This window comes from Gasterosteus aculeatus, chromosome 7, assembly GCF_964276395.1.
Source record: "Gasterosteus aculeatus chromosome 7, fGasAcu3.hap1.1, whole genome shotgun sequence".
In the NCBI taxonomy this organism is placed as follows: Eukaryota; Metazoa; Chordata; class Actinopteri; order Perciformes; family Gasterosteidae; genus Gasterosteus; species Gasterosteus aculeatus.
In genome coordinates, this window is record NC_135694.1 from 21,718,254 (window position 1) to 21,746,191 (window position 27,938).

Below are 27,938 nucleotides of genomic sequence, written 5' to 3' on the forward strand. Positions count from 1 at the left end.
GTCTACGTTTACCTACAAACGTGTATGAGAGGTTTGACCCCGTTTTTAGATGTAGGACAAGTTTGTTCGAAGCCCTTTGGAATTGTATTTGTTAAATCGGTAGTCTTCAGGTAGATGTCTGTGCCTCAGTGTGGTTAAAGCTTACTTTGTAACGGCTCTTCCTGACCGAGCTCCAGGTGTTTCCTTGTTACACACGAAGAAACAAACAACTGCAGCTGCTTTGCATCCTAAGCCTGAGCACAATGACATGTGACTGTAGAGCAGCAGGTAATCATACCATTGTGAGTTAATTTAATCCTTAAAAAATGCACTCTACAGTTTAACCTTCCCCATCCGGATCAGTAGTTGATGAATTAGGTAGTAAGTTGCTTTATATTTACATGGACCAGGCATTGTAGTGAAGCATTTGGATAAAGTCCCAATATATCATGGTTATAATTTTCAATAGTGTAAGACTGCAATACATTACCATTTTATGAAAACATAACTGACAATTACATCTCATACTGTACCATGTGAAGAGTTTGTGTTTATAGAGGCTTAGGGTAACGAATTTTGTCTACTTAAAAACGCTCCGCCCTCAGAGTTCCAAGTCAACAACGCACTCTGGTTTGCACATATGAAAGATTTGACTTCTGACACCTTGCCAGACATGCACAACTCACGCATTGCACTACAAATATATCCAGGAGTTGCAAAGGCAAATTGTACAGTTAAACAGACACAACTAATCAGGACAATCATGGTGATGGTGATGATGGCGCGAGTGTGCACTTCACTGACTTTGACACCAGGGGGTCAATTGTTTCATGCTTGAAAATCCGGAGTATGTGTCAACTCTGTTTCCATTTAATAACAATTGAAGACAGCTGACTGCACAAAAGCTTCTAGCAGATATTGTACACACAAACGCCCTCACCATAATAATCGAATACTGCAAAGAATTAGAGTCGTCGCCTGTGACATTGAAATAGTAAAATATCTATTATTACTTGGTTTTCTCATTTCATCTTTGTCATGTGCAGGCACAGTCACTCATAACCTTTCCACAGGCAAAGGGCCTGCCCGTATTTCTGTCTGCTTCCACTGTTTTATTAGTGGCAAAAATAGTACGACGCCACAAGGTTGAACTGAACAGGACAGGCAGAACCAATTACTCGGGACTTGACAACGTGTACAACACCAGCAGCTGAGCTAAAAATTCCAGCTCGAGAGGAGAAACTTGATGTCTGTGAATACTATAATTTCCCCATTGGCACTCTGTCAAAGACTCCAAATAAACAAGCTCTTCTCAGCTGTTTCAAAGCAAACACATTGATACTCAGTTTTTCATATTTTCCTGTGGTTGTAATTTTATGCATAAACTGTTGACTTGAGAGGAAGCATGTCTGGTGAATTCCCCTCTTTTAAGGACCTAACAAAGGCAGCCCAACCACACATGGACACTCAAACCACGCTTTGTTAATTCCTTGGTGGGATGGCATATTGAACAATAAAAAAAAAGCCAGATATGGCATATTGAAGGGAAAGTTTTCACTTGGTGTTCTTTACATCTGAGAATCTAAGATCATAGAGATCACGTCTGTGGGAGTCACACAGCAAGGTCACAGTTAAATGAACAGGGAAAAGGAATGATGAGTGAGGGGGGGGAGAAAATGGGCCGGAAAGAGGGGAGGACCCAGTGGAAACATGCATGTGGATGCACTGAATGTTTCCCTGTAACACTGTCCCTGTAGCAGAGATGCACTGCAGCATATTTGAATCCTCCAGGAGAGACATGGAAAGTCAGGAACTGCTTTTAATCTTTGACTGAATCAGCCAACAGACAAGAATATGTTCCCAGCCCCGACTGGTAATGAGAACATTTTTTGCTCCATTATGTGAGTGTGTGTGTGTTGCAATGAGAGACGCAGTAAGTGGGAGAAAGTGCGAGATAATGGGGCTATTGTGATAGTGGGTTTTCAGCCTAATGTGACCCAGTTGTCTCTCACTCATTGTACACTGTGCATGACGAAGTTTACATACTTCCTTCATAATCGTTGCTATCTTTTATACCATACCAGAGCAGTCAGTGCAGGTGGAAGTCATCTGGTTTCACAAATAGAACAAGTTTTATGCGAAAACTTATCTTTCTCTGTGATAGGATAGTTTCTGTGTGCGTGTAAGATCCGGCTGCCTGTGTGGCTCATGCATCCTGTGATGTACTTCGTTGGAATTACAGGCTGGTGAAGTATTTCCCCTCCAAGTGTGAGGTGCATGGGTGCCTGAGTGAGTACCTTTAACTTAAAAGTGCCAAAAACCTTCTAATGTGATGCATTTCTGGGAAACGCTGTAAGATGTACTTGTGATTACGACTTGTTTGATGTCCTCTGTACTGTTCTTATGTGCATTTATTTGGCGTGCAGATAAATTCTGAAAAAGTGGACAGTTGTTGCAAAGGAAATAGCACATCAGCTTGATAGGAGACTCCAAAGAAAGGTTTGGAGAATATCAGTTACTTCAGGTGGTTTCTTTCTTTATCATTTTGAAATTATCAACAAAAAAATACAACACGCCATTACAAAGCATCACAGCCCAATGGAATAGGCCTGCAACAAATGCTGTATTTATAAAGCTTATGATGTTCAATTTTGGTTAAGATTGTGTCCCAAGATGTGAGTTGGTACTCTCTGTCTGTCTCTGTGGTGAATATATACGAATGTGGATGTGATATATTCATGTGGACACGTTGTTAATCTTTGGCTGCATGATTTCCTTTTTTATTTGACCAAAAAAATAAACTAGCGGCATCCTGCTACTATATCTGACTCTTTACTGTAGGTGTTAATCTATTTAACCCATCGGCCTTTTATCACTTGAGTCTCACGTGCAGCATTCCTACAAAGACACAACAAGCGCCGCCTCTCAAATGGTAAACTTCAGCTCCAGGTCATGGCACAGCTCAGGTATTGGCTTGTCAATCAAAGCGGTTTCCTGAAGTCCCTGTTACTTTAATTAATGCCTGAGGGAAGGTGAACGCTTTTTCTCATCTGATAAGCTGTTTGAATGCTGAGGCATCTCTACAGTCGATTCAGGCTTATAATCGAGACCACGTAGGGAAATATAAAGTTGTATTCATAGTGTTTGTTATGGGAATCACGATCAAACGGTAATCCGAGTATTAATTGTTGGGCCGTTCGGATCTTTTTGGATGATTTAGGCATCGTTTAAACAGTCCAGACCAATGTGGCTGTGTTTGAAAGAATACATCACCTTTTTTCAAAGCTAACAAGGAATCGCATTGCAACACCTACAAATTTTACTTGTTAAATATCTGTTAATAATCTTGTAAATCAAAATCGTTTTAATAATGCTCAAAGTATAGTATAGTAAGAATAATTGTCAATTTCATTAATTACACGCCTTTGGAGTAGATATTTGTCCATTTAATGTTGGTTAGGGTTGTTACTGTCACTAAGTATCCCTCTCCTTGATTACCGTATTTGCTGTTGATACTGCAGAGTGTAATATACCTTAGAAATCATTATTTAAAGGGATATTTAACACACTTTTCAGCCCCTCAGCTGTAACTTCCACATCATCACTGACTCCGAACACCCACCTCTCTGCAGACCGAGCTCCAGCTGGTTCCTTAGCTGCCTCTGGTTGCTTGTTTTTATTTTCCTTCGTGACTCGTCATCTGCTTCATTTCCCCCCATCTCCTCATTGGCTTCAGACCATGGGAAAAAGCCTTGAGAGATCCATAGTGGACTCTCTCTCCCACTCCCTCTCCCTCTCTGTGTGTCTACGTAGGCCAAATTGCTCCTGCGGGACCCCTGAAGAGATGGTTTGCTTGTGTTTGCTTGCTTCCTGTGGAACAATGTATTCCTCTATCTGGTCCTCATTGATGTATCAAAAACAAAGTTGACACTCTTTAGTCCCCTGTGCTCAGTCATATGATCAGAAACCGTTATTCATTTGTTTTCCACAGTGGAAATACACGCTCTGAAGTTTGCTCCCCCCGTGGTAAAGAGTCCAGAGGACACAAAGTCTTCTACATCTCTTGCTCCTACGCCACGTTGTATTTCCTCCCTGGATGCGACTCTTAACACCTGCTTTACCAATAGACACAGCTGGGGAGAATTCAAGGGGTTTGGTCTCCGTCCTCCTCCTCTGATCATGTGATGCGGTCCAATTCATCTTTCAATCCATGGAAATCCTGTTGGAGTGAAAACATCTCAGGGCCTCTTTGTGGACACCAACATAGAGTTAATTTTCTTCACTTGCAAGGTTAATCTGCTAAAAAAGGAAAAGAGAAGAAGAAGTCATAAAAAAACAACAACAACAACATGTACTTTAGTGTAATGTAATGGCACATTTTCGAGGGCAGTGCCGATGCCGGGTTCCCCCTCTTTAACTCTGCTCTCGGGGAGGAGAAGGGGTTGGGAGGAGGGAAATAGCACAGGAGCTCAGTGAGTGAATGAAGACGGCTGGGAGCAAGACATAAACAATAATGTGGACAGCGCTCTACGGATAAGTATACCTCAGACAAACCCATGGACCTGGCAGTCGCCTGGACTCTCCACGGGTTGAGCAATGGTAAGATCTGCATGGCTGTCCGTGAACTGAGTGAACTGTGGACTGCGTTTACAGCACTGTGGTGTTTGTAACTGGATAAAAAAAAGGAATCCTTTATAAAATAACAATCATTTTTAATTCGTTTCATCAAGTTAGACGTCAATTTTGTCGCCGTTCCCTGACGGCAGAAATCATTTCTCTCTAAAAGTAGCAGCCCAGACCGTGTGGCTGGCGGTGTCTATTTTCAGAAGCTCATGGCAACTCCGACGGGCATAACTGCCCCCGTAATTATAGGTTCCAGTGGAAGGGCCTGCATTTGCGAGCACTAAAACTATTCTCCGGCCTGGGTGTGTACGTTAAATCACAGAGGCTGGCGGGAGAGCGTACGTGTGCGCATGTGTTTGTGTGGCAGAGGGTGTGAGTCAGACGGCCAGAGGGGGGAGGGGGGGGACGCTGCTCTGCCCACTCTGGTGTCTTGACTGCGTGGCTCAAACAGGGGCCTGCGTTGACAGCCAGGGAGCAGAGGCGTTAAGGGGTCCAGTGTCAGCGCGGGAACACAGGGGACAGTCTGTCCTCCGTGCCACCGGGTCCTCTCAGAGACACACACACTGGATTCTATTGTCAGACGCGTCCGTGGCCGCACACAGGACGCGGGGCTTCGTCTGCACTGACATCAGAGGCGGATTGAACGCCCTGCTGCCTCATCCGGGGCTGAAGTTGAGGTTTTTTGAGCTGTTTTTAATTTGTCATTATTTTTTTCACAAATGTGACTGGAACGATGAAATCAGCATGGAGCGACAAACAACCCAAGCATTTGCCTTGGTCATGTTTTTGTGTGTGAATGGTTGCTAGGTTAATTTTCTGACCTGCAAAAAGGAAAAAGGAAAAAGCAGAACATTTCCAAAACACAGATTATGGAATGGTTTGATGAGCATGAACATGAGAACGTCATTCACATCACAATACCCCTAGAGAAATTAAATTAAACAAAACCAACATTTAAGTCTGATTATGGTAGACACAACAGACACTAGACAGTAGGTGGGTACGTCTGTATCAGTCTGGCCTGGAATGCTGAGCTGATACTAAATTGCTGCCAGGACAAGCAACCCAATGAGGGAGACAGTGAGAGACCCGGATATCAGCTTTTAGGAGAAAAACATGGTGAGTCATCTGGGCTGCATGCGTGTCTTGTGTGGGATTGTTTGAGGTCCGTCTGGTTCGGTTTCCCTCTCGTCGGATGTGAGCCGCGATGAGCAGGCAGCTGGATGTAATCTGCAGCATCTGTCTGCAGACATGAAGCTTGTGTGTGTTTGTGCGTGTTTATGTGTTTGTAAGATGTGTATGTGAGTCACAGTGACTCACGGTGGTCCAGGTGAGCGGAGCCCCTGATGTGTGAGGGACCCGCCGAACCCGCCGTCATACCTCGAGCTCCATCTCAAGAGTACACGCTATTGTCGCATGCATTAAACCTGTAATCTCTCCTAGATTGAGGCATACACGTTCTTCGTGGATTATTTTGTCTTGTGAAACAGTCACCCAGTATAATAGTTTGGTCACATGGGCTTACAAGTGGGGCAGGAGGTTGCTAAGGGAAGCACTGTTCCCATTGTAGTACAACTGTAGTAGCAGTATATTCCCAGAGCTCCCATTCATGCCCTGCTCTCTCTCTCTCTCTCCCGCTCTCTCTCTCTCTCTCTCTCTCTCTCTCTCTGTCTCTCTCTCTCTGCTTCAGGATCTTCCTGTGTCAGATAGCTCTGCCGGTCCAGACGAGATGGAGCGTGTAGGCAGGAATAAAGTGGAACAGGGGAGACAAGTGCACCAGGTGTTACAGGTGAGTCGTTTGTCATGATTTACAGATGATACAACTAAGGTGCTACATCGTGAGTATGTTATTGTATCGCTATTGAAGAATCAGCTGGGAGTCAGTAGGTCAGTCAATACAACTGAGGAGTGTAGGATTTGTGTAAGATGATTACCAATTAATTTAGCATCAGTGGTTGCAATAAAAAGGCACACTCTTTGTGTATTTATAGTATATGTCAATTCTCCTCATATCAAATGTATTTATTTAATTCTATGCTCTGTCTCTGTGATGTATGCCTTGCAATTCGTATTATTATTATACTAAATGCAGTGCACAGTGTACAACTAAACATTGCTTACTGAGAAGTGTAACTTAGGATCATACAGTCATGATTTCCTTTATTGGTTTTGCTTTGACAGAGCACTCCTTTGGACCTCCTCGAGAAAGGCAAATCCCTGAAAGTCCAGGCAGAGCGCCCCCACCTGGTTAGTCTGGGGAGTGGACGCTTGAGCACAGCCATCACCCTGCTACCTCTGCTGGAAGGTAAACATCTGCTTGTGTGTGTGTGTGTGCGTGTGTGTGTGTGTGCGTGTGTGCGTGTGTGTGTGAGATTTGGAGTGTATGTCTGTGTTTAGATGGAATGAGTGGATATTAAACACTCCTTGTTGAATGGGACGTTAGAAACCTCATTGAGAGCTTGTTAATCGTGATAATCGTGATTATCCTTTTAATGTAACCAACTGTGGGAGCAGCTAATGACTCGACATCGTTTTAACTTTCATTGTCATTTACTGTCTGTAACCTCGAGACATCTCAGTACCGACAAGCCCTTTAATACATGTTATGTTTGCGCATATAGTCTCTTCCAAAACCACATTATTAAACATAAGTCAGTTGATTTGTAATAAGTAGGCAACAGTACTCGTTGTGATGAGTTAGCCAAAAATGATGACACCTTACCTTCTGACCATCTTGTTGCGGCTCCACAGCTGCAATTACTTGCAGAACTGAGCCTAGAAACCACAGACGAAAGAGAGAGAAGAGGTGTTGACTTCACAACTCGAGAGAGAAAATCACAACGGACTAAATACTGATACAGTTAAATCGCTTGCACTCAGACAGAACTATTGAGATGTTTTCTGTTGTTCAGGGAGAACCACGCTGGGCAGCGGGGAGACAGACATCCCTCTGCAGGGCCACGGCATCGCAGATCACCACTGCTACATTGAAAACCAAGCGGACAGCATCACTTTGTACCCATGTGGAAACCAGTGCTGTGTGGATGGCCTTCCCATCACCAAACCCTTTCGCCTGACGCAAGGTAGTTCTGTCACAGGCTTCATGACGATTGATGGTTTTGAAGCGTTTTTTTTTTAAGCTACTCAATTGAGTTGTTTAAAAAATGACACCAAGCAGATTTTAGTGGTTGTTTATGACTGTAGTTTGAATTGCACAGTCCATACTAATTACTTTTAATTTCAGAATCAGAAGACATTTATTGCCACATATGTTCCACATAGAGGAATTTGACTTTGACGAATTGGTGCAATATAAGAATAACATAAGAAGACGTAAACTAAGATAAACATATACGAACAAAAATTAAAACAATACGAACGGATAAGATAAGTACGTTAAAACGTGTACGTCTGCAAAATGTTTCCAGGATTGAGTATTTGGGTCAATGAGGGACTCAGCTGACGGGGCTTCTGTAGCTATCATTAAGTTGGCATGTTTCAGTGAAAGGGCAATATCTCACAACCATTGGCTGGATTGTGATCAAATGTTCTTCCCTTCTAGATTAGTTGTAATAACGTCACATTGTCATATAGCATTGTCGTCATGCCAGTACTTAAGGTCCTCATAATGTTTAATTAGTAAAACTAATGATATTCTCGCCAGACTTAGCTGTACCCTGTCATTATTGCAGTTAGCAAATGTTGTTGAGCTAAGCTAAAGTGGTGATTTTAGTAAATTTCAGTATTTCATGAAATTCACAAAAAGCAAGGCGCTCGATAGCAATGCCTATACTGTAGCTTTAAAAAAACAAAAAACAGCCCCATGCCTTTCCAGTAACGTGCATACTTGCCATAAAAAGCCATTACAGTCCCGCCCCCCTCGGTCCCCCCTCCATGGGATCCAAGCCAGCAGCTCCCCCAGAATGTCATTTGAAGCCGGGTAATCAGCCGGCGAGTGTGGAGGCAGCAACTGCTCAACAGGAATACTTCAGGCTTCATTCAAAGGACTCATGAAATCCTGAATAAGTCTACCCAGGAATGGAGGAAAGTTTCTATCATACGGAACAATACTGCAGCCGTGTGAACTTTTGACCTCACTTTGAAGGATGAGATAAATATTGAGCTCCCTGGGGGACATCCAGGAATGGAAAATAAACTTCCGCATGTGACTCTCAGAGAATAGATCAGGCATTCTTGAATGAATCTGAAAAGGAAACGAAGGGGAAGGAGTTGATTTCACTTACTGGTTAATTACACGTGAGTTGAACTTCAATAGTAGAGATATTAAACTCTTTGCCATGTCTGTGCCACACTTAAGGACTGCCTCTTCTCTCATGCTAGATTTCCACTTGCTTACACGTATTTGATCAAATGTTGAGCTGAAGTTCTGTGTGTAAAACTAATCTTCTAGAAAGATCAGACCATATGCTCACAACTCCTATTGTCTTTAATGTAATGCTGTTAAGTCGGCAACTATGAAATTGTTTACTTCACTAAGCCTGTAAAAAAACGGTGACTGACAGTTTTAATTAGTCAGCTATTTTAATTAACGGTCAAAGTTACCAATCAGTTATATATGCAGTACATATATATATATATATATATATATATATATATATATATATATATATGCTAATCTATTAGTTTATGGTGGTGTTGATGCTTTCCCTCTTTGAAGGTGTTAACAAACTCATCACTGACAGCTTTATACCCACACGGCCTTTTCTTCTTGCAGGGTGCATGCTGTGCTTTGGCCAGTCGGTCTTTTTCCGCTTCAACCATCCAGAGGAGGCGCTGCGAATGAAAAGCATGCTGCCCGGAGGGAGCCAAGGGTCGAGCACCACAAGGACTCACCCTACAGGTAGGAGACCCTGCTTCAATAACACACAACACCTACTAACAGATTGTAATGTTCTGTTGCACAGGTTGTGTTGGTACTCATACATGCGTGCAGTTAGTAGGAATAACTGGTCAGGGACACTGGTATGTAGGAAGGTTGTACAGTTTGTTTATTTGTTTAGAGAAAATGCTTTGGGTTTATGGATATTCAGTCATTGTCATGGTCTTACTACTTTACTGTACAAATAAAGGAGATCCTGTCAAGGCTGACCTATTATACACCTGTTGCATTGCATGAAGGGACCTTTGGTAGGGTGATATATAACATAAAAGTACAAAACATAAAAGTACTTACGTTTTAAGGCTCACGTCATAACAAATGGTTACTCAAGATTACCTACAGTAGGCTTGATGAATACATAACTCTTTTGCCAAATATTTAAACCCAGAACAGACTTACATTACAATGTAAATTTCTTTAATAACACTTTGTCAGCTCGTTATCTTCATATCTGCTGCACAATTGGTCTTCAAGTCTGACTGCAACATTGGTCATTGTGAAGATGCAGAAATAGATTATTCAGGACCAATTATCTTTGGCCTACATTGTGATCTAGTTCATTTAAATCTCAGTTTTTTCTCTCAAAGTGTGACCCCATTGTTACTGAGGATTGTTGTAACCTTTCTTTTTACAGTTACATTCAGACGATATAATGTTGTTCGGTCCTGCTTTGACCGTTGCCTCGCGCTGTCGTTGATATTTAGAATCCATTCTCCTCTGACCTTATTGGTTTGGCTGTGGGTGCTCAAACTGTGCAGGAAGAGCCGTCACACCCTGCCCTGTGTGTATGGCCCACTCTTTCCTGACCAGGCCCCGATTTTAGCTGCTCTGAATGAGGTAGACCGCTGCAGCTTTTATATTTAGCAGCTTCAGATCCCTGTAGGATTACAATACAACTGAGGAGTGCGCCATCTTGACTGCGGGGTTGGGTTCATGCAGGAGAGAACAGCTTCAAGACCTTTACCAGTATTTACAGTGGGGCAACCAGGACACTGTGTATGTTCAGGCATGTGTATTTGTCCTTTTAAGGACCACCACGTTTCTGCATGTCAGAAGGCAAAGACCACACAGAACAGATACCTCCAACTGTGTCTGAAATGCATGTTTTTGCAACTGTCTTTTAGTGGCTCCTCTTCATTTACTTAACAGGAATGCTCATGCACAAGTGTTTCTGTCTCCCTGTGCAGGCTCTCTAAGTGTCCTAAATGGGAACCATCAGGCTTTTTCTAGCAACGGCGACTCCGAAATCAGCAACATGACAAAGAACCTGCAAGACTCTTTATTGCTGAAGGCTGGGTCTGGCAAACGGCTTATTCCTCAGCCCTCTCCTCCAAACATGCCCAATGGGAGAAATGGCTCCGCGGCCGAGGATTCCATTTATGAAAACAGCAGCAGCTTTCTAGGCCATAACCTCGGGAGCGAAACCCCTCCAGTACCAGTGCGATCCGCTCATACCGGACATACTCCTGTCCCCCATCCACGGACATCACTCTCTGTGGCCTCAAGCGGTACGAGTGGTGCTTGGTGGGTCAAAGAGAGCCCAAAGCTCCTTAGGAGTGCAAAAGCAGAGGCCACGTCGAGCCCATCACCGCCTAACGGGGGGTCAGGACAGGGCCCTGTCAAACGTTCCCCAACAGCTCCATCCAGCCCTCGAGTAGGAGGTACTATCCTGCAGAAGAGACCCCCTAGTCCTCTGCGAGATCAGCATCTCCATAATGTTGAAGTCCCTCAAAGGCTCAGGACTCCAGAGCCGATCGGGTCCACCAGCCTGAGAGAGCTTCCACCTCTCAGCCCTTACATGTCCCGCAGAGCGCCTCCAGGATCGCAGGGACACCTCAAAATCACAGCTACTTCAAAAGAAGAAGCCTCGAAGGGAATGTATTCCCAAGGTGTATCATCACCTTCTGGGCTGGAGAAGGAGTCCTCAGGCAAGCAGTTACGGTCTGGCCCAGGAGGCGCCATCCTGTCAGGCCTGGGTTCTTTGTCTAGTTTATCTCCTCTTGCTAGCCCTCATAGCAATAGGAAGACCTCCTGCATGAACATGAAGGGATCCACCAGCAAAGAACAGAGTCTTGTGAAACCCCAGACCCGCGAACGCAAAAATAGCATCTCTGAGATCAGTGACAATGAGGACGAGTTGCTGGAATACCACCGCTGGCAGAGAGAGGAGAGGATGCGAGAGCAGGAAATGGAGAAACTGGTAGGTGATCTGCACTTGAAAATGATTTCACAAAGATAGGTTGAGTCACAATGCTAATGGTAACGTGAACTTTTGTTTGCCCTGTCGACCAGCGGAATTCATATATATATTTAAAATCTTCCATTATTCTCATTTTGGCCAATTAGGTAAAAGAGATATAAACAAGCACAGGTAGAGCCAGAGCTGTCATCTTTTAAAAATGAAATATTAAACATCCAGCAGACACAGGACAACAAACACATGTGACAGTTAAGCGAAGCTGGGGAGACCACTGGCATGGCAGACACCATGTCTCCATTCGGATATCTCGTCTAAATCCCCTGGCATACGTCCACTAGCTCATCTCCCCACAGCATTACTGGCATCGTCAGTCCATGTGGGCCAAGCAACACGTGGTGAACATTCCTTTGCCAGTCTTAAGGTCCAGAGTGGAGGGCGAGGCTGCATGTGGCTCAACACTATAATTATCAAAGGGAAGAGTGGCCTTTACTTTCAAAATTGCCGTGCTTGACTGAAGGCTCTTTTCTTATTCGTACCCACACTTGATCAGAGACTGCATGCTTGTTATACATCCTAATCCACACAGCCCCTCCGCCCACAATGTTCCAGCCCCCTTCCGGCCCGCTTCTGACAGCTGAAGGGACCATAGGGAGAGGAGCGGGTGGGGGTTACATCCCCTTCATGTCCACAGACTATTTCAGGAACCAAAAGGTTTCTGGTAACAAATGAGAGACTTACCGACAACACGCATCTGATTTGTACTGATGAGGGTTGGACTGCTGTGGATCCATTTCCGCCGTGTTTGTGTAGAGTCATGCAGAATATATCACTTATGTCCCCTCTAATACTTAAATAGATCAAGAGCGATATTTCTTGGTCCATGAAAGTGTATTCACAATAGTGCCTTTGATTGACACATGAAGCAGAAAACTACTTCATTAACATCCAAGATGACAAATCCTGTAGCGGTGAATGGCCCTTCAGTGCATTGATGATATCCAGTTAGAGGAATATAATTTTGGTGTAGTCAATTTTGTCAATTAAAAATACTTTTGGACTGCGGGATACACTAATGAGATTCAATGCGTTAATTGATGAGATTTAGAGGTATTTCCACTCCATGATAACCTATGCTAAATCTTCAAGATTTTATGTTAGCTTCATAGATAGCATACAGATACACGAGTGGTTTAAATCTTCTTTTTAGCGGGCCGCACATCATGAGTCTAGAAGCTCCATTACATCCCCTCTATGCTTCCTGTTCTCTGTTGCAGTAGTGCTTGTTGTTAGTATGCCTATGTAAATTAATTCAAACCAACCTGAACTAGGTTTGAGGTCCCTGACTATGTTTGTGGTTTGTTTTGTATGGCAGCTTTGAAAGAAGCACAAAAAACAATCAACTAACCTATGGATGAAAGACACAGAGAGGCTTTCCTCACAGTGGAATGAATGTCCTGCATCTGGCACACTGCTCTCTTAGCACAGTTGGCACAGCTATGCATGACTTTATTTATCTCCCTTTATTAACCCAACTTACATACATGGGTCTTGCTGCACTTAAAAAAAAACATCTTGCAATTTAGGAAAAAGTAGAGGACATAGTTAAAAAGGAAGGGATGTGATTAATCCGTCTTCATCTGCAGATGCTGTAAGCTTGAATTTGAGTATCAATTCCACAAAGAGGAGACCAGACTGTGGGTTTGCAACGCAGTTCAAATAGTTCTATCTTTAAGGTGGTTCTTGTTAATAGAGAATAATTCCTTGATTGGAACATGAAAACAAATATTTAAATTGAAATAAACTACAACATTTCAATAAGTATGAGGCAAAGGAGTTTTACTTTTGATGATACAATCCAATAATTCATCAAAACAAAATATTTAGTTGACTGTAGCATTATATTTCTATTTTTACATCCATAATTGACTCGTAAACCTGCCAGTTTACACCTCTGAATCCAGAAGTCAAGAACTGGACCAGGCAGACGCCATAAACAACTGTCTGAAGTTGTAAATCTTGCAATTAAAGTCAGATTTTAAGTGGTTAGGTCAACAGCTGGAATAACTTAAATACCAGACAAAGGCACCCTGGTGGTATAGTGGACACAACAACATTCACTTTAGGCACAATTCCCAGTCTTGCCAGATTTCTAATTATAGTTTCTCATACTGCACTGTTATTCTGGTAGATGAAAGCAAACATCTCATTGTTTGGGGTGATGGAAGACAGCAGGTTGCCCACAAGCTAGAACCACGTGACAAACTAACCCCGTGCAGAGACAAATTACCATCTCTTATTGAATCAAAAAGACAGATGACAAGTGGCGTGCAGCTACCAAAACCCACCAGTGTCTTACATTGATGCTTCCTGTCAGATGCCATTTTCATAAACAAAATTGCCTCTGACCGATTTTAGCATGAGCCCCCCGAGAGACAAACTACATCAGCTTCGGCCCTCCTGCTATCAGGTTACGGTTGCCTCATGCCGGGGAATGAGGGACAGCTGCTAAATGGGACAATGTCACACAAGGACACTCGCAGCAATCTGCAATACCGGCTTGACTTTAGGACAGAGGCACTTACGTCCCACATCTCTTCTGTAGGAGCGACAGAGGCTGGAGACCATCCTCAATCTGTGCTCAGGCTTCAATCAGCAGGACAGTGCTGAGGTGGGGAGGAGTGGGCTGTTGGGGGGCGCCAGAGGAGCCCGCTCGGACTCAGCGGGGGGGATGTCCCTTCAGGGAGTAGACAGACCCCAGAGGCTGAGAGAGAACGATGAAGAAACCCAGAGAGAGGAGTCCAGCAGCACAGAGAGCACACACCAGGAGGTAAAAGAACACATCTGTGAAGGCGTGCATTTGAAACGCTTCAGATTTGGAAATCTTTTTAAAAGTTGTACGTGTTTTCGCTCAGTTTGAAGAGCTTTCAGCCGGTGCGGAGCAGCTCTGCTTAGAGGAGGAGAGGAGCAGGATCTTGGCCAGGGTTGATGACTTGAAACACAGAGTCAGTGAACTGGAGCTGCAGCTACAAGAGACCAAACAGGAGGTCCACACACACACACACACACACACATACACAAACCTTCAGCTTGTAGGCTCTTGGATAAACACTTAAAGTGACGCCTCAAAGTATTTAGTGAGCTTGCAAGGTAGCTTGCACTTTGTGACTCCGTCTTTGCCTCTAGGTGGAGATGGAGCAGGCCCTGCTGCAGGCAGAGAGGCGGGCAGAGGAGCAGCAGGTGGAGGCTGAAAATGAAATGATCTCTCAGCTGCAGCTCAAACTCAGCCAGCTGGACAAGGCCACCCAGAGGGAGAAGGACAAGGTGGGCACCCACTGGGAGACAACACAGTAAAAAGCATTTGTTTTGCTAAGTATACTTTGCATGTGAAGGTTCAAACATCTGCGTTTGACAGTATAACAACTTGCTCCTTTACAAATTTGCAAGTATAATGATCTTTTTCTGAGATCTTAACTGACATGCACTACTTATTATATCCTTCTGTCCTAAAACAAAAAGGCCAAACTTTCTTCTCTTTGAAGTGTCCAGCTGCTTTTTAGATCTCTTGTATCTCTTCACATGTATGAGGCTTTTAGCTGGATGTGACCAATACTGAAATGTTTATTCAGATGGAAGCAGATACCTGTTTATTTTTCGGTGAAGTATTGTGACGTCTTAACACGCCTGCTAATCTAACCTCTGCTTTCACCCTCTAATACTTTAACTGCTCTGGCCTGTTAGCTTGGCTGCATGGATTTGAGTTATCTGTGATTTTGTTTTTCCCTGGGGTGGTGTGTATGTGTGTGTGTGTGTGCGTGTGTGTGCGTGAATGCGGACCCATTCGTATGTATGTGCGTGTCTCTATGTGTTTTTAGGGGAGGGCTAATGTGTCGGCTGAGCGGAAGGCCCTGGGAAAGCAGAGGAATGAGTACAATGAGCTGAAGAGGCAGTTTGATAAGTGCCCCTTGTCTCTCAGGGGAAGGTTACAGGAGCAGCTCAGCAGGGTCAGTGTTCTCACGCAGCCCACTGGCTGGCAACAGTGAGTTATGATATACCAAATACCACAGTTGTGTAAGATCTGCACTGAAAAACAGCCGCAGACATAACGCTGACTCGGTTGTGAAGAACTGCGAGGTAGTCATAAGTCAGCAGACTGTGTGTCCCCTCGTTTACTGCTGCTGGCCGCTATTATCTAAGAAAATAAGGTTGTACGTGTAACTAAACAGCAAGCTATGCTTAATCTCTGCTCATTCTAGATGCTTGAAATGTCAAATGTGATTAGTAATAATCAATAATGGCATTAACAGCTCTGCTGCAAAAGTTTGCATGCCTTTTACCAGCAACGATTCTAATCACATACACTGTTGCCAGATTTCTTTAAACTTTGGACCGCTTCATCATGGACATTTAGAAAAAAGCTGGTATTTTGTATACATTTGTTATTGTGAAGAAATCCCATGAGAACACCACAACCAACAATGTGTTTCTGACCTCACCAACCATATAAACCATCACTGGCTGCTAAATCCTCTATATTGGGTCGCACATTTAGATATATTTTTGAAAAAGGCAAAGTTGTTTTCAACCTTTAACAGTTACTCAAGTTACTCAAAAGGAGCTTTAGTTATGGGGACCATTTTCAACCTGGGATAAATCATATATTAATCTAAAGTTGAAAATAGTGTGCATTTATAGCAGTAGTGTCAGTGTTTATCACATGGAAAGCTCATAATATGTATTAAGCATTGGATACACGGACAATATTAATTAATCAATGAAGGTTTTGGGGATTTTTATGGATGGATTTTTATGATTTTTATTTTTATAACCTGCACACATATCTGTACATGGACAGACATCTGAAGCTCTGGAGTCTGGGACCAAGCAGTTTGAGGAGCTTGAGTTCTGCCAACTGGAGGAGGAGAGCAGCTTGGAGGAGAAGAAGGAGACTCAAAGCTCGCAGCTTCACCAAGAGCGAGCGGAGTATCACTGCAGCGTGGCCAAGAGGAAGGTGTGATTGTGGCAGAAAATACGTATCTGTGTGTAAAATATGACCGGGGATGTATTTAGGGGATGTCTGAGCGTGACTTCAGTGTTTGATTTGCAGGAGAAGATGACTGCTATTGAAGCACAGGCGAAGCAGTTGGCGCTGCAGGCGGCTCAGGACTGTGAGAGGATGGCTAAGGACCGGACGATGACGTTGCAGCAGCTACACAAGGTTAGCCTGTCACTGGTGTCGAAGAAAAATCTAAATCTGGTCCCTTTCTGTGGCTGGTTCAGAGGACTTTTAGTCACTTTGCAGCGGAGACAAAGGTTTTACGACAACGCGATTTAATTCTCTCCAACCGGAGGGACTTCTGACAATGATTATGATGAAGGGTTATATGAGGAAACAGTTAAACAAAAGGTGGGAGTTGGCCTGAGCTTCTCAGGAAGGACAAAGGACCGTAGATAAGCACCTAAGATGTGTTGTAAGTTCAGGGGGCGTGTCGGCTGTAAAAACCCAACTCACAAGGCCGTAGTAGTAGAATTTCGCAAGAGGCGATTGACCGTTTGGTCCGGGCTCCCTTCACACTACAACATACGATTTCAATGACAGAGGTTTGTTGATCAATGTGAAATAGTTTTCGTCTGAGGCAGGATGGTAAGACGGCACTAACAGAATCTAAAAAAACACTGTGTTCTACACCCGTCCATTTAATTCATAGTAGTGATGCATGGCAGACTGTGAAAGCGCTTCAATGTCCAATGCTGGTTTTGCATTTCAGGAGCAAGAGAGGTTGTGTGCCCTGGAGAAGAGGTACCACACCGTAACAGGCGGGAGAAGCTTCCCGAAGCCCCACAGCAGCATGAAAGAGGTGAGCAGGAGCATACGGGACGGTCTGTGGTTAGTGAGCTAGAAGAGGAGGACAACAAAAAAAACAATACCCTTCAAGTGGATTTTGTTTTAACTGAAATTAACTTTTTAAACAGGAATTTCTACACATCAGCGAACCTGACCTTGTTTATGCGGATGGTCCTCCTCATAGCCCCTCTCCCTCCTCTGCCTCCTCCTCCTCCGTTCACATGCCCTCTCCTGACCTTTATCCTGTTAGGCCACAAGAGGTAAACCTCAAACCAAACCCTCTCCGTGACCAAACCTCCTAACAAATGGCTCACAAATGCGTGTACTGCCGTTTGTGCGAAGAAAATAGAGCATGCGGTGTGTTAGCAAAAATGCATAAACAAGACGGCAAGCTTGTTTCTCCCCACATGCAGGGTCACACTATTTAGACTCAAAGCAGTAAATTATTGCAAAAAAAAGAGCAAAAACCTGGAAGATGATCCTGGCGTCCATCAAAGTGTAACGTCCATATTCATTTCAAAGACAGAGACCAAGGGAGTTGTGGTGCCCACTTCTTTGCTTTGCATGACAAGTTGTAAATATTGCCGTCTGCATCGTTCTGATCCCTGCGTTTGGCTGTCGCTGCAGGAATACCTCAGGCTCTCTGATATCTATAGGATGTATGGAAATGCTTCCATGCAGCCTGACTCATCCTCTCCTGCTGCTCTCCACTGCTTCTCCTTCGCTGTAGGTCCGGCTCTGCCGTGCGAGGTAGGCACCCTGCCTGCTCTCTGCCATAGTCTCTGTTCCTCTTACTCGTCATTCTACTAAATACTGAACGCACCCAGGCACATTTACAACGTCTCAAATTACAATCAAGATTTGGCTTCTAAACATCTACCTCTCCACTTGTTTCTCCCTCCCTATTCTGTAAATGTGTGTGTCTTGTGTCGGCATTGACTGGTTGTGTATGTGAAGGAGTACATCACAGTCAGTCAGTTAAGCCAGATCTTCGGGATGCAGAGAGTTGACCCCTCCTCCTCTTCCTCCTCTATTCCATCATTCCAAATCGCCTCTTCTGAATCCACCTTCTCGTGCCACTCAGCTGCATGTGGTCCTTCCCCTTTTCTCTCCGCCCAGGTTTGTTTTTTCTCTATTTCTCTCGTCCGTGCGTCCTTCCTGCCTGCTTGATGCTTCTGTCACTGACCCCTTGTGCTGCTCTCCTCTCTTTGGCTGGATGCTTCTCATCACCTCAGAGTCAGCCTGAGCTGAGCAGGAATGCAATGTCTCCTATTAACCTCGAGCGCTGGTACCAGGACATCATGGCCGCTGGAGAACCTCAGTCATGTCCACCACCACTGCCCGCCAAGTCTCTTTCCACACGCAGGCACAGTCAGGTAAATGATCGGGCTCTCGCTGCACGCTGCTAAAGGGCACTACAGCAGGCCACGTGACATTACCAACACAATGCCCTGCACACGGCGAGCTTCACCCCTGTCACTTGACTCTCTTTGTTCTTATGACTTGAAGGCCCTCTAGTGGATTAAACATGACAGGGCAGCATTTCTTGTTTTAGGGAACTTGGGATGCTGATATTAATCGTATGATATATTCGGCTCTTTAACCAAATAGCATTGAGTACAGCAGGTTATAACTTCCTGTAGAAAAAGAAGAGGAAAATATTGCATGCTGGAGGTGGAAGACTTTAACATAAAGCACTACACTTACATATAATAAAATAATAGCGTGCAATGTTGAGCTCAGCTGAAGATGTGAGAAACGTAAAAAGACCATTAAAATGTAGTGGAGTGAGAGGTTGCAGAAAATTATAATAGTTATGTAGAACAGTGCACCTCAAAATTATGTTGAGTACCTAAGTAAATATACTTCCCAGCACCGACCACCATATAAGCTCAGTAAGTCAAAAAAACGTAAATTAAAGTCAAATAAAAAAATCAGTTTCAGCCTCTTTAGGAAATCTAGGAAATGCAGGACAAAATGTACTAAATGTAAAGAATTTTGTGGAAACAAAAATCTTTACATTCAACTTCCTCTAGAAATGACCAAACAGTGAACAGAACTGTCGTTCTTCTCTCAGCTATTGAGGTCCAAATCGGATGCTGGGGTTGCACAGGCAACATCATGCACACTGCCGAGCTCCAGTGGTGCTGCTCATGAGAAACACGCATCCACCAAGGTGAGCAGATCTTTTTGACAAATAGGAAATTGTAAAACAAATCTTCCACGTAGTTACACATGTGATGCTTTCGACGGGTTTTTCAGGGGTTACAGTTAATGCTGAGAGAGATGTCCCACACCTTAGACACGGACTCTCGGAGACGGTTGGCTCTGCAGAGCAAAGGTACAGCTCATCTCATCCATTTAGCAGACTAAACGCATCTGTGAGTCTGTGGCAATGGATGTTACCAGTTACCATAGGGTAACATGCTTTGGATGTGGTTGCAATCAACAAGTAGCAATGAGTTGACGCCGTCAGCAGAGGGCGCTGTGAGTCTGTGACAGCTGTCCCTGCACCCACAGATCTGTCTCCCACCGTCCATCGCTCCATCTTGCATCATCAGGCGCCGCCGAGTGGCAACCAAGCGTACGACACCCTGAGCCTGGAGAGCTCCGACAGCATGGAGACCAGCGTCTCCACTGGCAACTCCGCCTGTACCCCAGAAAGGTGAGAGACTGGGAAGTCAGCAATTGGCTCTGTTTCCATGGGAACACTCAAGTCTGCCCCGTCTCCCACGAGAAGGGTCATTGCGCTTTGTTCCCGCGACAACATGTTGTGGTACACGTGTGCTCCAGTGACTATGGTACACTAGCTGTTGCCATGCCAACCCTCTCAAGTTGTTTAGTGTTTTGTGAAGTTTTAGGGAATTTAAAGAGCGTGTTTTCTCTTTGTGAAGAAAACATTGCCTCCCGCGGTTCTTACCGCTGTCAGTGTTTGGTTTCCACGCATGTGTGTTTACTGTTTTTCATCCCAAGTCTCTCCTTCCCTCTGTGTGCTGTAGTGCCTCCGGGTTTGAGGCCCAGAGAATAGAGGAGATGGAGAAGATGTTGAAGGAGGCGCAGCAGGAGAAAGCCAGACTGATGGAGAACCGGGTAAGTGGCAGGGCTGCAGACTTTTGTTGTATCTGACTGGACAGTTTTACCATCACTTATATCACACTCTATTTCAACAGCATTAGTCAATTAGACTGGCCAATAACGAGAACATATATTTGACTTTTTTGATAATTCATAATTCATTTTAGCCAATTTTAAGCAATAAAACAGGAACTTTTAATTAATCTTCTGTGGGATTATAACAATTATATTCACATATATATAATATTTTATAAATCAAGTGATAAATCTCTGGTGAAAGAAATGCTGTATAGAATATATTTAAGATGGTTTAAGAGGTGTAATATTTCATGTTTCTGGCAAATATCAAAAAATACCACTCAAAGTTTGTTTGGTACATATATGTATATCACCTACAAAAGAATCAAGTTAAATGCAATACTCTCCCAATTTTTATGAAACAATACACTTTCCAATTCCCCTGAAAGCTGATTCTGATTGACCTTTGAATTATCGCGGGAGACGTATGTTCCTCTTGTTTAGTAGATAAAACCACACAGTGTATCAAAGTGATTCACTCAGCTGCAGGTGTGGTGAAATGATGCTGTAAGTACTTTGTTTACCTTTGTATTATTTCTACATGTTGAAACAAAGTAGACCTTTATGTAAGTATCTGAAACCGCAAAGGATCATTTTACATCAGCAAAGCGCACCTAGACCATGGGGATATATTTTACAAAACCCTGGATTGGGACCCGCGTTCTCCCGAGCCTCCTCTGATAGTCGCTCACTTTGTATTGCAATATTTGCCTACCGTTTACATATCCTCCACTCCCTTTTGCCCCTGTTCTTTTCTCCGCTCTTCTCTCCATCTGTTCCCCTTTCTCCTCTCCCCCGACGCTCCCAGGAGAGGGAGGTGCAGGCTCGGCGGCAGATGTTGGAGGAGGAGCGCAGGAGGCGGGAGGAGGCCGAGAGGAGGCTTCACGACGAGACGGCCCACAGGCTGAGGCTGGTGGAGGAGGAGGTGAAGATGAGAGAGAAACACTTCTCCCAGGTCAGTGGAGCAGCGGGAGGAGAGGAAGGAGGAGACGGGAGATGATAAAGGGAGGCTGGGGATACGGGAAGATCAAAGATGTCAACCAAGAGGAAGAATAGAGGGGAGGAGGAGAGGAAGAAATAAATGGATGGATGAGGGGGGGCAAAGCATATAATGTACACATAACTAAAGCTTTAATCTCGGCAGTGTTTAACTACCAGTGGTGTAAGCGAGTAAACCAATATCCTCAATTCATCAAGTATGAACGCCCCCAGTTCTGCGTCCCATGAGTCCCGTCAAACGGCGAACGGACACATTTAGCGCCTCTCACGAGTTCCCTCGTTGCTTTTCCCCCCTCGACTCGGTCAGCTGCGTCGAAGCGTCACGGAGCTTTTTCTCCACAGGCCCGTCCGATGACGCGCTACCTGCCCAACCGCAAGGAGGAGTTTGACCTGCGGGCCCACGTGGAGTCGTCCGGCCACAGCGTGGACACCTGCCCCTTCGTCATCCTCACGGAGAAGATGTGCAAGGGCCACCTGGTGAAGATGGGCGGCAAAATCAAGTCGTGGAAGAAGCGCTGGTTCGTTTTCGACCGCATCAAGAGGAACTTCTGTTACTACGCGGGTGAGGATACGATGACATCATGGGTTATATCTATCTGTTGGCTTTATTGACTCAGGGAGTCTCATTGATATCAAGATATATTCCTGCGAGGTGGAGGGATCCGGCAGAAGCTGACTTTATCCTACTGTTTGAACATGGACAACAGGGGGACAGGTCCCTTCGGCGCTGTGTTTATTAGTGGTACATGAGCAGCACAGCCTGCTCCAACTCAGTGATGCCTGGTTGGTCAAAGGAGAAGCGTTTGTGGTCAGCTCTCAATTCATATCAAAAGGAGACACGACCCTGTGGCTACTATCAACTCCGGCTGTTTCAACCCCAAAGTGAATCACATCTGTTTCAGTAACACAATCAAAAACGTCTTAATTCAAGCAATCACAAACCTTATAAAGAATATTTACAAACTAATTAGTATCTATTAACGCAACGTGGGTTGCAGCACGTTTTAGTATTGAGGACTGCTTGAGATCTCCAGTTCAGAGTTGCTGTAGAAGTACACCACGGTACTATGAATGAGTACGTAGTGAAGTTCAACATTTAAAAATACTGTCCCTCGGTTTTATTCGATATTTCAAAAAGCATAATAACACAAAGTCCATTTAAAATCACTTAAAATAGCCCTTAAAGAGCCACTTTGAGGCCTAAAAGTCACTGCGCCCTCCACACCAGCAGGAACATAATGTGTTCAAGTCCTGCTGGACTTTCAGCAACAGTTTCATTTCATTTCTTAGACCTAGTTTCCATAAGATTGAAGTACTCAATACTCATATGTAGTATTCATGAAGTCAGAACTTTGTGCTAAGGAGTTGCTGTGCATCAAGCCAGGACCCGATTTATTCAGTTCACCCGGCAGCAGCGCCGAGGCTCTTCTGAGAAACGTACACTTCGCTCTCTTTGGCGTGTTTTTCAATAAAAACCCGACTTCTGTCCCGACCGGCGTTTATTCATCTGGCAACAAACACTAATTAAAGCTGCACTAAGTGGAATTTCCCGCCTCGTTCCTGTGTGTTAAAAGGCAGTTTGCAATGTGCGTCTATCAGACTGTCCCCTGACTTTGAAACGCACGCAGTTATATTCCTCAATAATTCATGAGCGTGTTTCAGAGGCATTGTTTTACAATCAAGTTGAAAATAGAGCCTGCGTATATTTTCATTGCCGTGGCCCCCATTCTCTCCGCTGCTCTTTCTCTCCACTCACTTGCCTAGCCTTTTCACCCCCTTACTCCTGACGAAGATGATGGTGATGATGGTGATGAAATAAGATGCAATTCTTTCTCTAGATGTGTTTTTCTTGGGGAGGAGGCTAGCTCCTGGCTTGTTCGTGACTAATAAAACGAAACTCACATTTCAAAAACATTTATCTCATTACTAAGCAGATTTGACTTATTGAAAAAGAGGAGCAGGAGAAAGTGTCAGACGCATTTCAAAAGATTGGCTTTAATTGTTGCTGGATGCTTGTTTCATGGCCGCGGCGCTCCAGTGTGAACCGGAGAGACGAGAAGACCGCTGTTTATTTGAACAAGACGGGAAACCAGAAAGTCTTTGAACCAATTTTATTTGAAGAAAATGTATCTTAGACGCGAGGAAAAGACGTGCCTAAAGTTTGGCCCCAAACAAGAGAAACCCACCAGTCCAACAACTGCGTCCGTTGAGCTTCATCCACAGGTTTCCCTGAAACAACCAGCAAACGCCTGAGTCTCCGCCGACTTTAACATAAAGACATTCTGTGAGAAGAGAACAGGGACCGAAAGGACTGGACAGAAGGTCGGACCGGCTGGAAGGGAAATTGTTGAACTGATCTGATAGATAAAAGATCTCGAGACGTGAACCTCGCCAGGAGGGAAAGGCTTGAAAGAAAAAGGGGGGCAATCCAGAAAGTACGAGTGAGGAAAACAAGTCAAATTAATAGGATGGTAAAGACTTGAGGCATAGCTTGAAATAGACTTGCACTTTTAATTAACTTTTACTGTGAAACTGTGCGGCTCATACCTATTCATGGAATATGTGCTGCCGAACACCTTTCTGCTGTTGTTGTGTCTGGTCTCTCTGTTTCCTTTGTTTTACCTACTTACAAACTTATCTTTTAGCATGAGAGTAGTTTAATAAGTGATATAAATGTTCTCTTTAAAGCTAAATGATTAAGTCACAACTAACAATCCTCAATGCAATTCATTTTAGAACTGCTTTAAAATCATCACGGATAGAACAGACAGAAGGACCACTGTCCAACAATAAAGATGTTTTGCTGAAATAGGAAATTAAAAAACAATAATAGTTATTCACACATTTTGAAATGTGAAGTTTATTTGGTTTTGAAGTTTAAATGTGTTGTTTGGTTTGTTTTCAATTACATAAAAGCCACAGAATATTATGGCTTTAATGTAATTGAAAAGGCATCATTTTTGTAGATAAAATATTATTTCTTTAACAATCCATCTATGGTTTGTTTTGAAATATTTCAGAAAAAGACAAGAAAATTCTTTTATTTGACCAAAGATAAACATGAAATGCATCCCCACATAACTGGCTGACAGAGGTCTTGCATCAGTAAAAGGCGTCATGTATCTTAATACGTCTTTTTTTTTTCTTTATCATTTTCTCTTCTCAGACAAGCATGAGACCAAACTGAAAGGACTCATTTACTTCCAGGCAATTGAAGAGGTTTATTACGATCACCTACGCAGTGCAACAAAGGTAACTTTTTTTTTTTTACATTTCTTACCATTCATCCACATTTGTATGATGTTTAAAGTAGATGTTTATTATTTTTAAATGTGCCAATAAACTTTTTGGAATAAATTCTGAAATGTAAGTTTAATTCAAAAATGCTACAGATTCTCTAACATTTAAGAAACTTTATTCTAATTTTCCTTTTACAATGATAATATCTTATCTCATCATATTTTCGAATTAAGTTTGTGTCTACTCTTCTTATAAAATGTAATTAGCCATCTCATTTTCAATAAGTGCATTGTGTTACAGGTGAGGAAGAATGTTTAAAAAGATGATTTTTAACTGTTCATGCTATTATATATTTAGTAAAACCGTAACAGGTGCAGCTATATATTTAGAAAAACAGTAACAGGTGCAGCTCACACTCCACCCATTCTCCTCATTATCCTCCAGAGCCCAAATCCATCTTTAACCTTCTGTGTGAAAACCCACGACCGCCTCTACTACGTGGTGGCCCCTTCCGCGGAAGCCATGAGGATCTGGATGGATGTCATAGTAACGGGCGCCGAGGGCTACACGCAGTTCATGAGCTGAGGGACCACGAGGCGACGGGCCGCGAGGATGACAGGGACTAAGTGAGAAACGCAGACACCTGTCAGCCAACCTGTGCTGCTACCTGCCGGGGACAGAGCTGAAATGCAACACACACACACACACACATGGCCTGCTGGTGTGCAAATGGATGGACGTTTGAAGGGATTAACAATCCGAGGCTCTCGTAGAAAGTCTGATTCCTACAAGAACAGGAGGGTTGTAATGAGACGGGTCCATTTTACGGAATTTAAAAGCTGTGTTTACCTTTCAGCCACTATGAGAAGGAAAAGAGTTTGAGCGACGTGTTCATGGATCTACTAGGGAAATTTCTCAAAGTTACCAAAACATATTGTTAATATTATGTTTAGAGGTTTCAGGAAGAACAGTTGTTAATCCATATAAATGTAAACTGTGTCCACATTGAAGCCAATCTCTGCATGCAGTGTTTTCACTCCAATCGTTGCCCCTTCCCCCCCCCCCCCCCCCCCCCACACACGCACACCTTTTCGGTACAGTTGTACTTTTCTTTTGAGTTTAACTTTTCTCAGATGAAAGAAATATCTCTTCACATTTCAAAACACTAAAAGGTTAACAGAGTAGTAGTATCAAATATTCTAAAAACATTGTAAATGTTAATTGTTCAGTCAAACATTACTTGGAGCCAAATACTTGTAATGTTTTGTTGGATTTTTACTACACAAATGTTGATATCACTCTATATTGCGTTATATATTGTTTTGTTCTGGAATGTAACAACACATTAATGTGTCTGTATTTTAAAAAAAAATATGTAAAAGAAAACACGTATTTTAACAAATTTCATAAATTATAGTCCTATAATATTGTAATATTGTAATGTACATGAAATAAATAAAAATACATGATGTATCAGTCTGTTAGTTTGTCTAATTTACTAGTTTGTTGCTGACAAATAGTTTAAACTGAGGACATTCAACTTCAAACCACTTCATGCTTCCTTAATTTGTGTTTCTCGCAAACAAGTCGTTAATTACCAGCTTCTTTAAATAATCTCATACGCCCTAATGAGCTGCTAGTATTCATATTTAAATGAGATCACACAATAGGTGTTCCATTCTCTATTTACAGATAGATAGATATGTCGCTCATTAACTCTAATTATCTATAGTTGTATGTACATGTATTTCTGAAACTACTGCAATTAATCTTATGCGTGTCCCTGCACTAGGTCGGCCAGTTAAAAAAAGGAAACATGAGGTGAAATTACATGCAACTTAACATGCATGATTCAACATCAGGAAATTTGAAACCATGTGGAAAAAAATGTAGTGAATAAAATAAAGTCAGCCCATAAGCAAGTTCTTGTATGAAAATAGATCTGTGTGGTGTATATTTTGTCATTCAGCTCAGACAGTAATAGAAATGTGTTTGTGCAGATAGACGATAATGTATGACTGCAGATGTGTGATTCATCTGTTTCAGGTAAACCACTGGAATATTTCACAGAAATGCCGGTAATCAAAGAAACACGCCTTTCCCCGGACAGGTGTACTTATTAGATTCAACACATAAGAGCTTCATTTCCGGTGAATATCGTGTAACATCCAAAGATATTTAGTCAAATGAACAGTTCTCAACAGGTACTTTCCCCTGCAACCCAGACACAAGAGAAGTCCACGTCCACCCTCAGTTTCATTGACCTTCAGAGGGATTTTCACACATCGTGCAGCATCTTTGAGTCTCTGGCGCACCGGGCTGAATAACAAACAGATCTTTAAGACGGCGACGTGAGCTCATTACCGTGGTGATGAGCCTGAGTGACACCCGGTCTTATAGTCGGTGAAATATTAATGAGCCCCGGGTGATCTCCCCTCCCTTTCACACGCACAGACTGGCCGCACAAGTAAGATACAGCCGGGCTGTGAATTAGAACGCTTCTCACATGGTTTTGACGACGTCGACAGATGATATTAACCTGGTCTGAAAACATCCTGATGAAATGGAAACGTCTCTCGGCTAAGAGGGCGAGTTTAACGCCGAACCTGTCAGAGGCTTACACATGCTTCACAAAATATCACCGGAGACATTTGTTACTTAGAAGTTTTCATATTCAGATGTGAGTTCAGAGTAATTTAAGAGATTAAAGAGAAAAATCTCCTGCCCAACCCCAAAACATGAGTCCCCCCCCCCCCCACACACACACACACACACACACACTTAGAGCAGATGAAAGAAGCTTTCACTAAATACATCTCATCCACTATTAGTGTTTACCGCTTTGAACAAATCATCTTCACTCTCTTTGAAGGCAATGTTAAATGACAGGCATGAATTCCAAATAGGGCACACAATGTACAAATCATTAGATCACAATAAAAGAAACATGTTTTTGGATTTCACGGCAAGCACAACAATGATATCTGAAAAATATCCAGAGG

The 27,938-nt window shown here is 43.3% G+C and overlaps 1 protein-coding gene across 11 annotated transcripts; it reads left to right on the forward strand.

Moving 5' to 3' along the window:
• Positions 1-1,716: 1,716 nt before the first annotated feature.
• phldb1a (pleckstrin homology-like domain, family B, member 1a) lies at positions 1,717-26,407 on the forward strand. Of its 11 annotated transcripts, none has more exons than XM_078105156.1 (26): positions 1,717-1,852; positions 2,144-2,268; positions 6,293-6,391; positions 6,784-6,907; positions 7,515-7,685; positions 9,338-9,463; positions 10,690-11,702; positions 14,305-14,529; positions 14,615-14,746; positions 14,886-15,023; positions 15,575-15,703; positions 16,555-16,710; positions 16,807-16,917; positions 17,468-17,557; positions 17,673-17,804; positions 18,172-18,294; positions 18,502-18,663; positions 18,780-18,920; positions 19,622-19,720; positions 19,807-19,885; positions 20,065-20,209; positions 20,544-20,634; positions 21,506-21,652; positions 22,039-22,258; positions 24,863-24,948; positions 25,381-26,407. In XM_078105156.1, exons 3-26 carry the CDS (start codon positions 6,332-6,334, stop codon positions 25,519-25,521), a joined length of 4,041 nt encoding a protein of 1,346 aa, XP_077961282.1. In that variant the 5' UTR covers positions 1,717-1,852; positions 2,144-2,268; positions 6,293-6,331; the 3' UTR covers positions 25,522-26,407. The 11 variants fall into 11 exon arrangements, with proteins under 11 accessions (XP_077961282.1, XP_077961281.1, XP_077961283.1 ...); XM_078105157.1 differs by having other exon boundaries at positions 1,727-1,852; positions 2,222-2,268; XM_078105155.1 differs by lacking the exon at positions 2,144-2,268.
• The last annotated feature ends 1,531 nt before the right edge of the window (positions 26,408-27,938 follow it).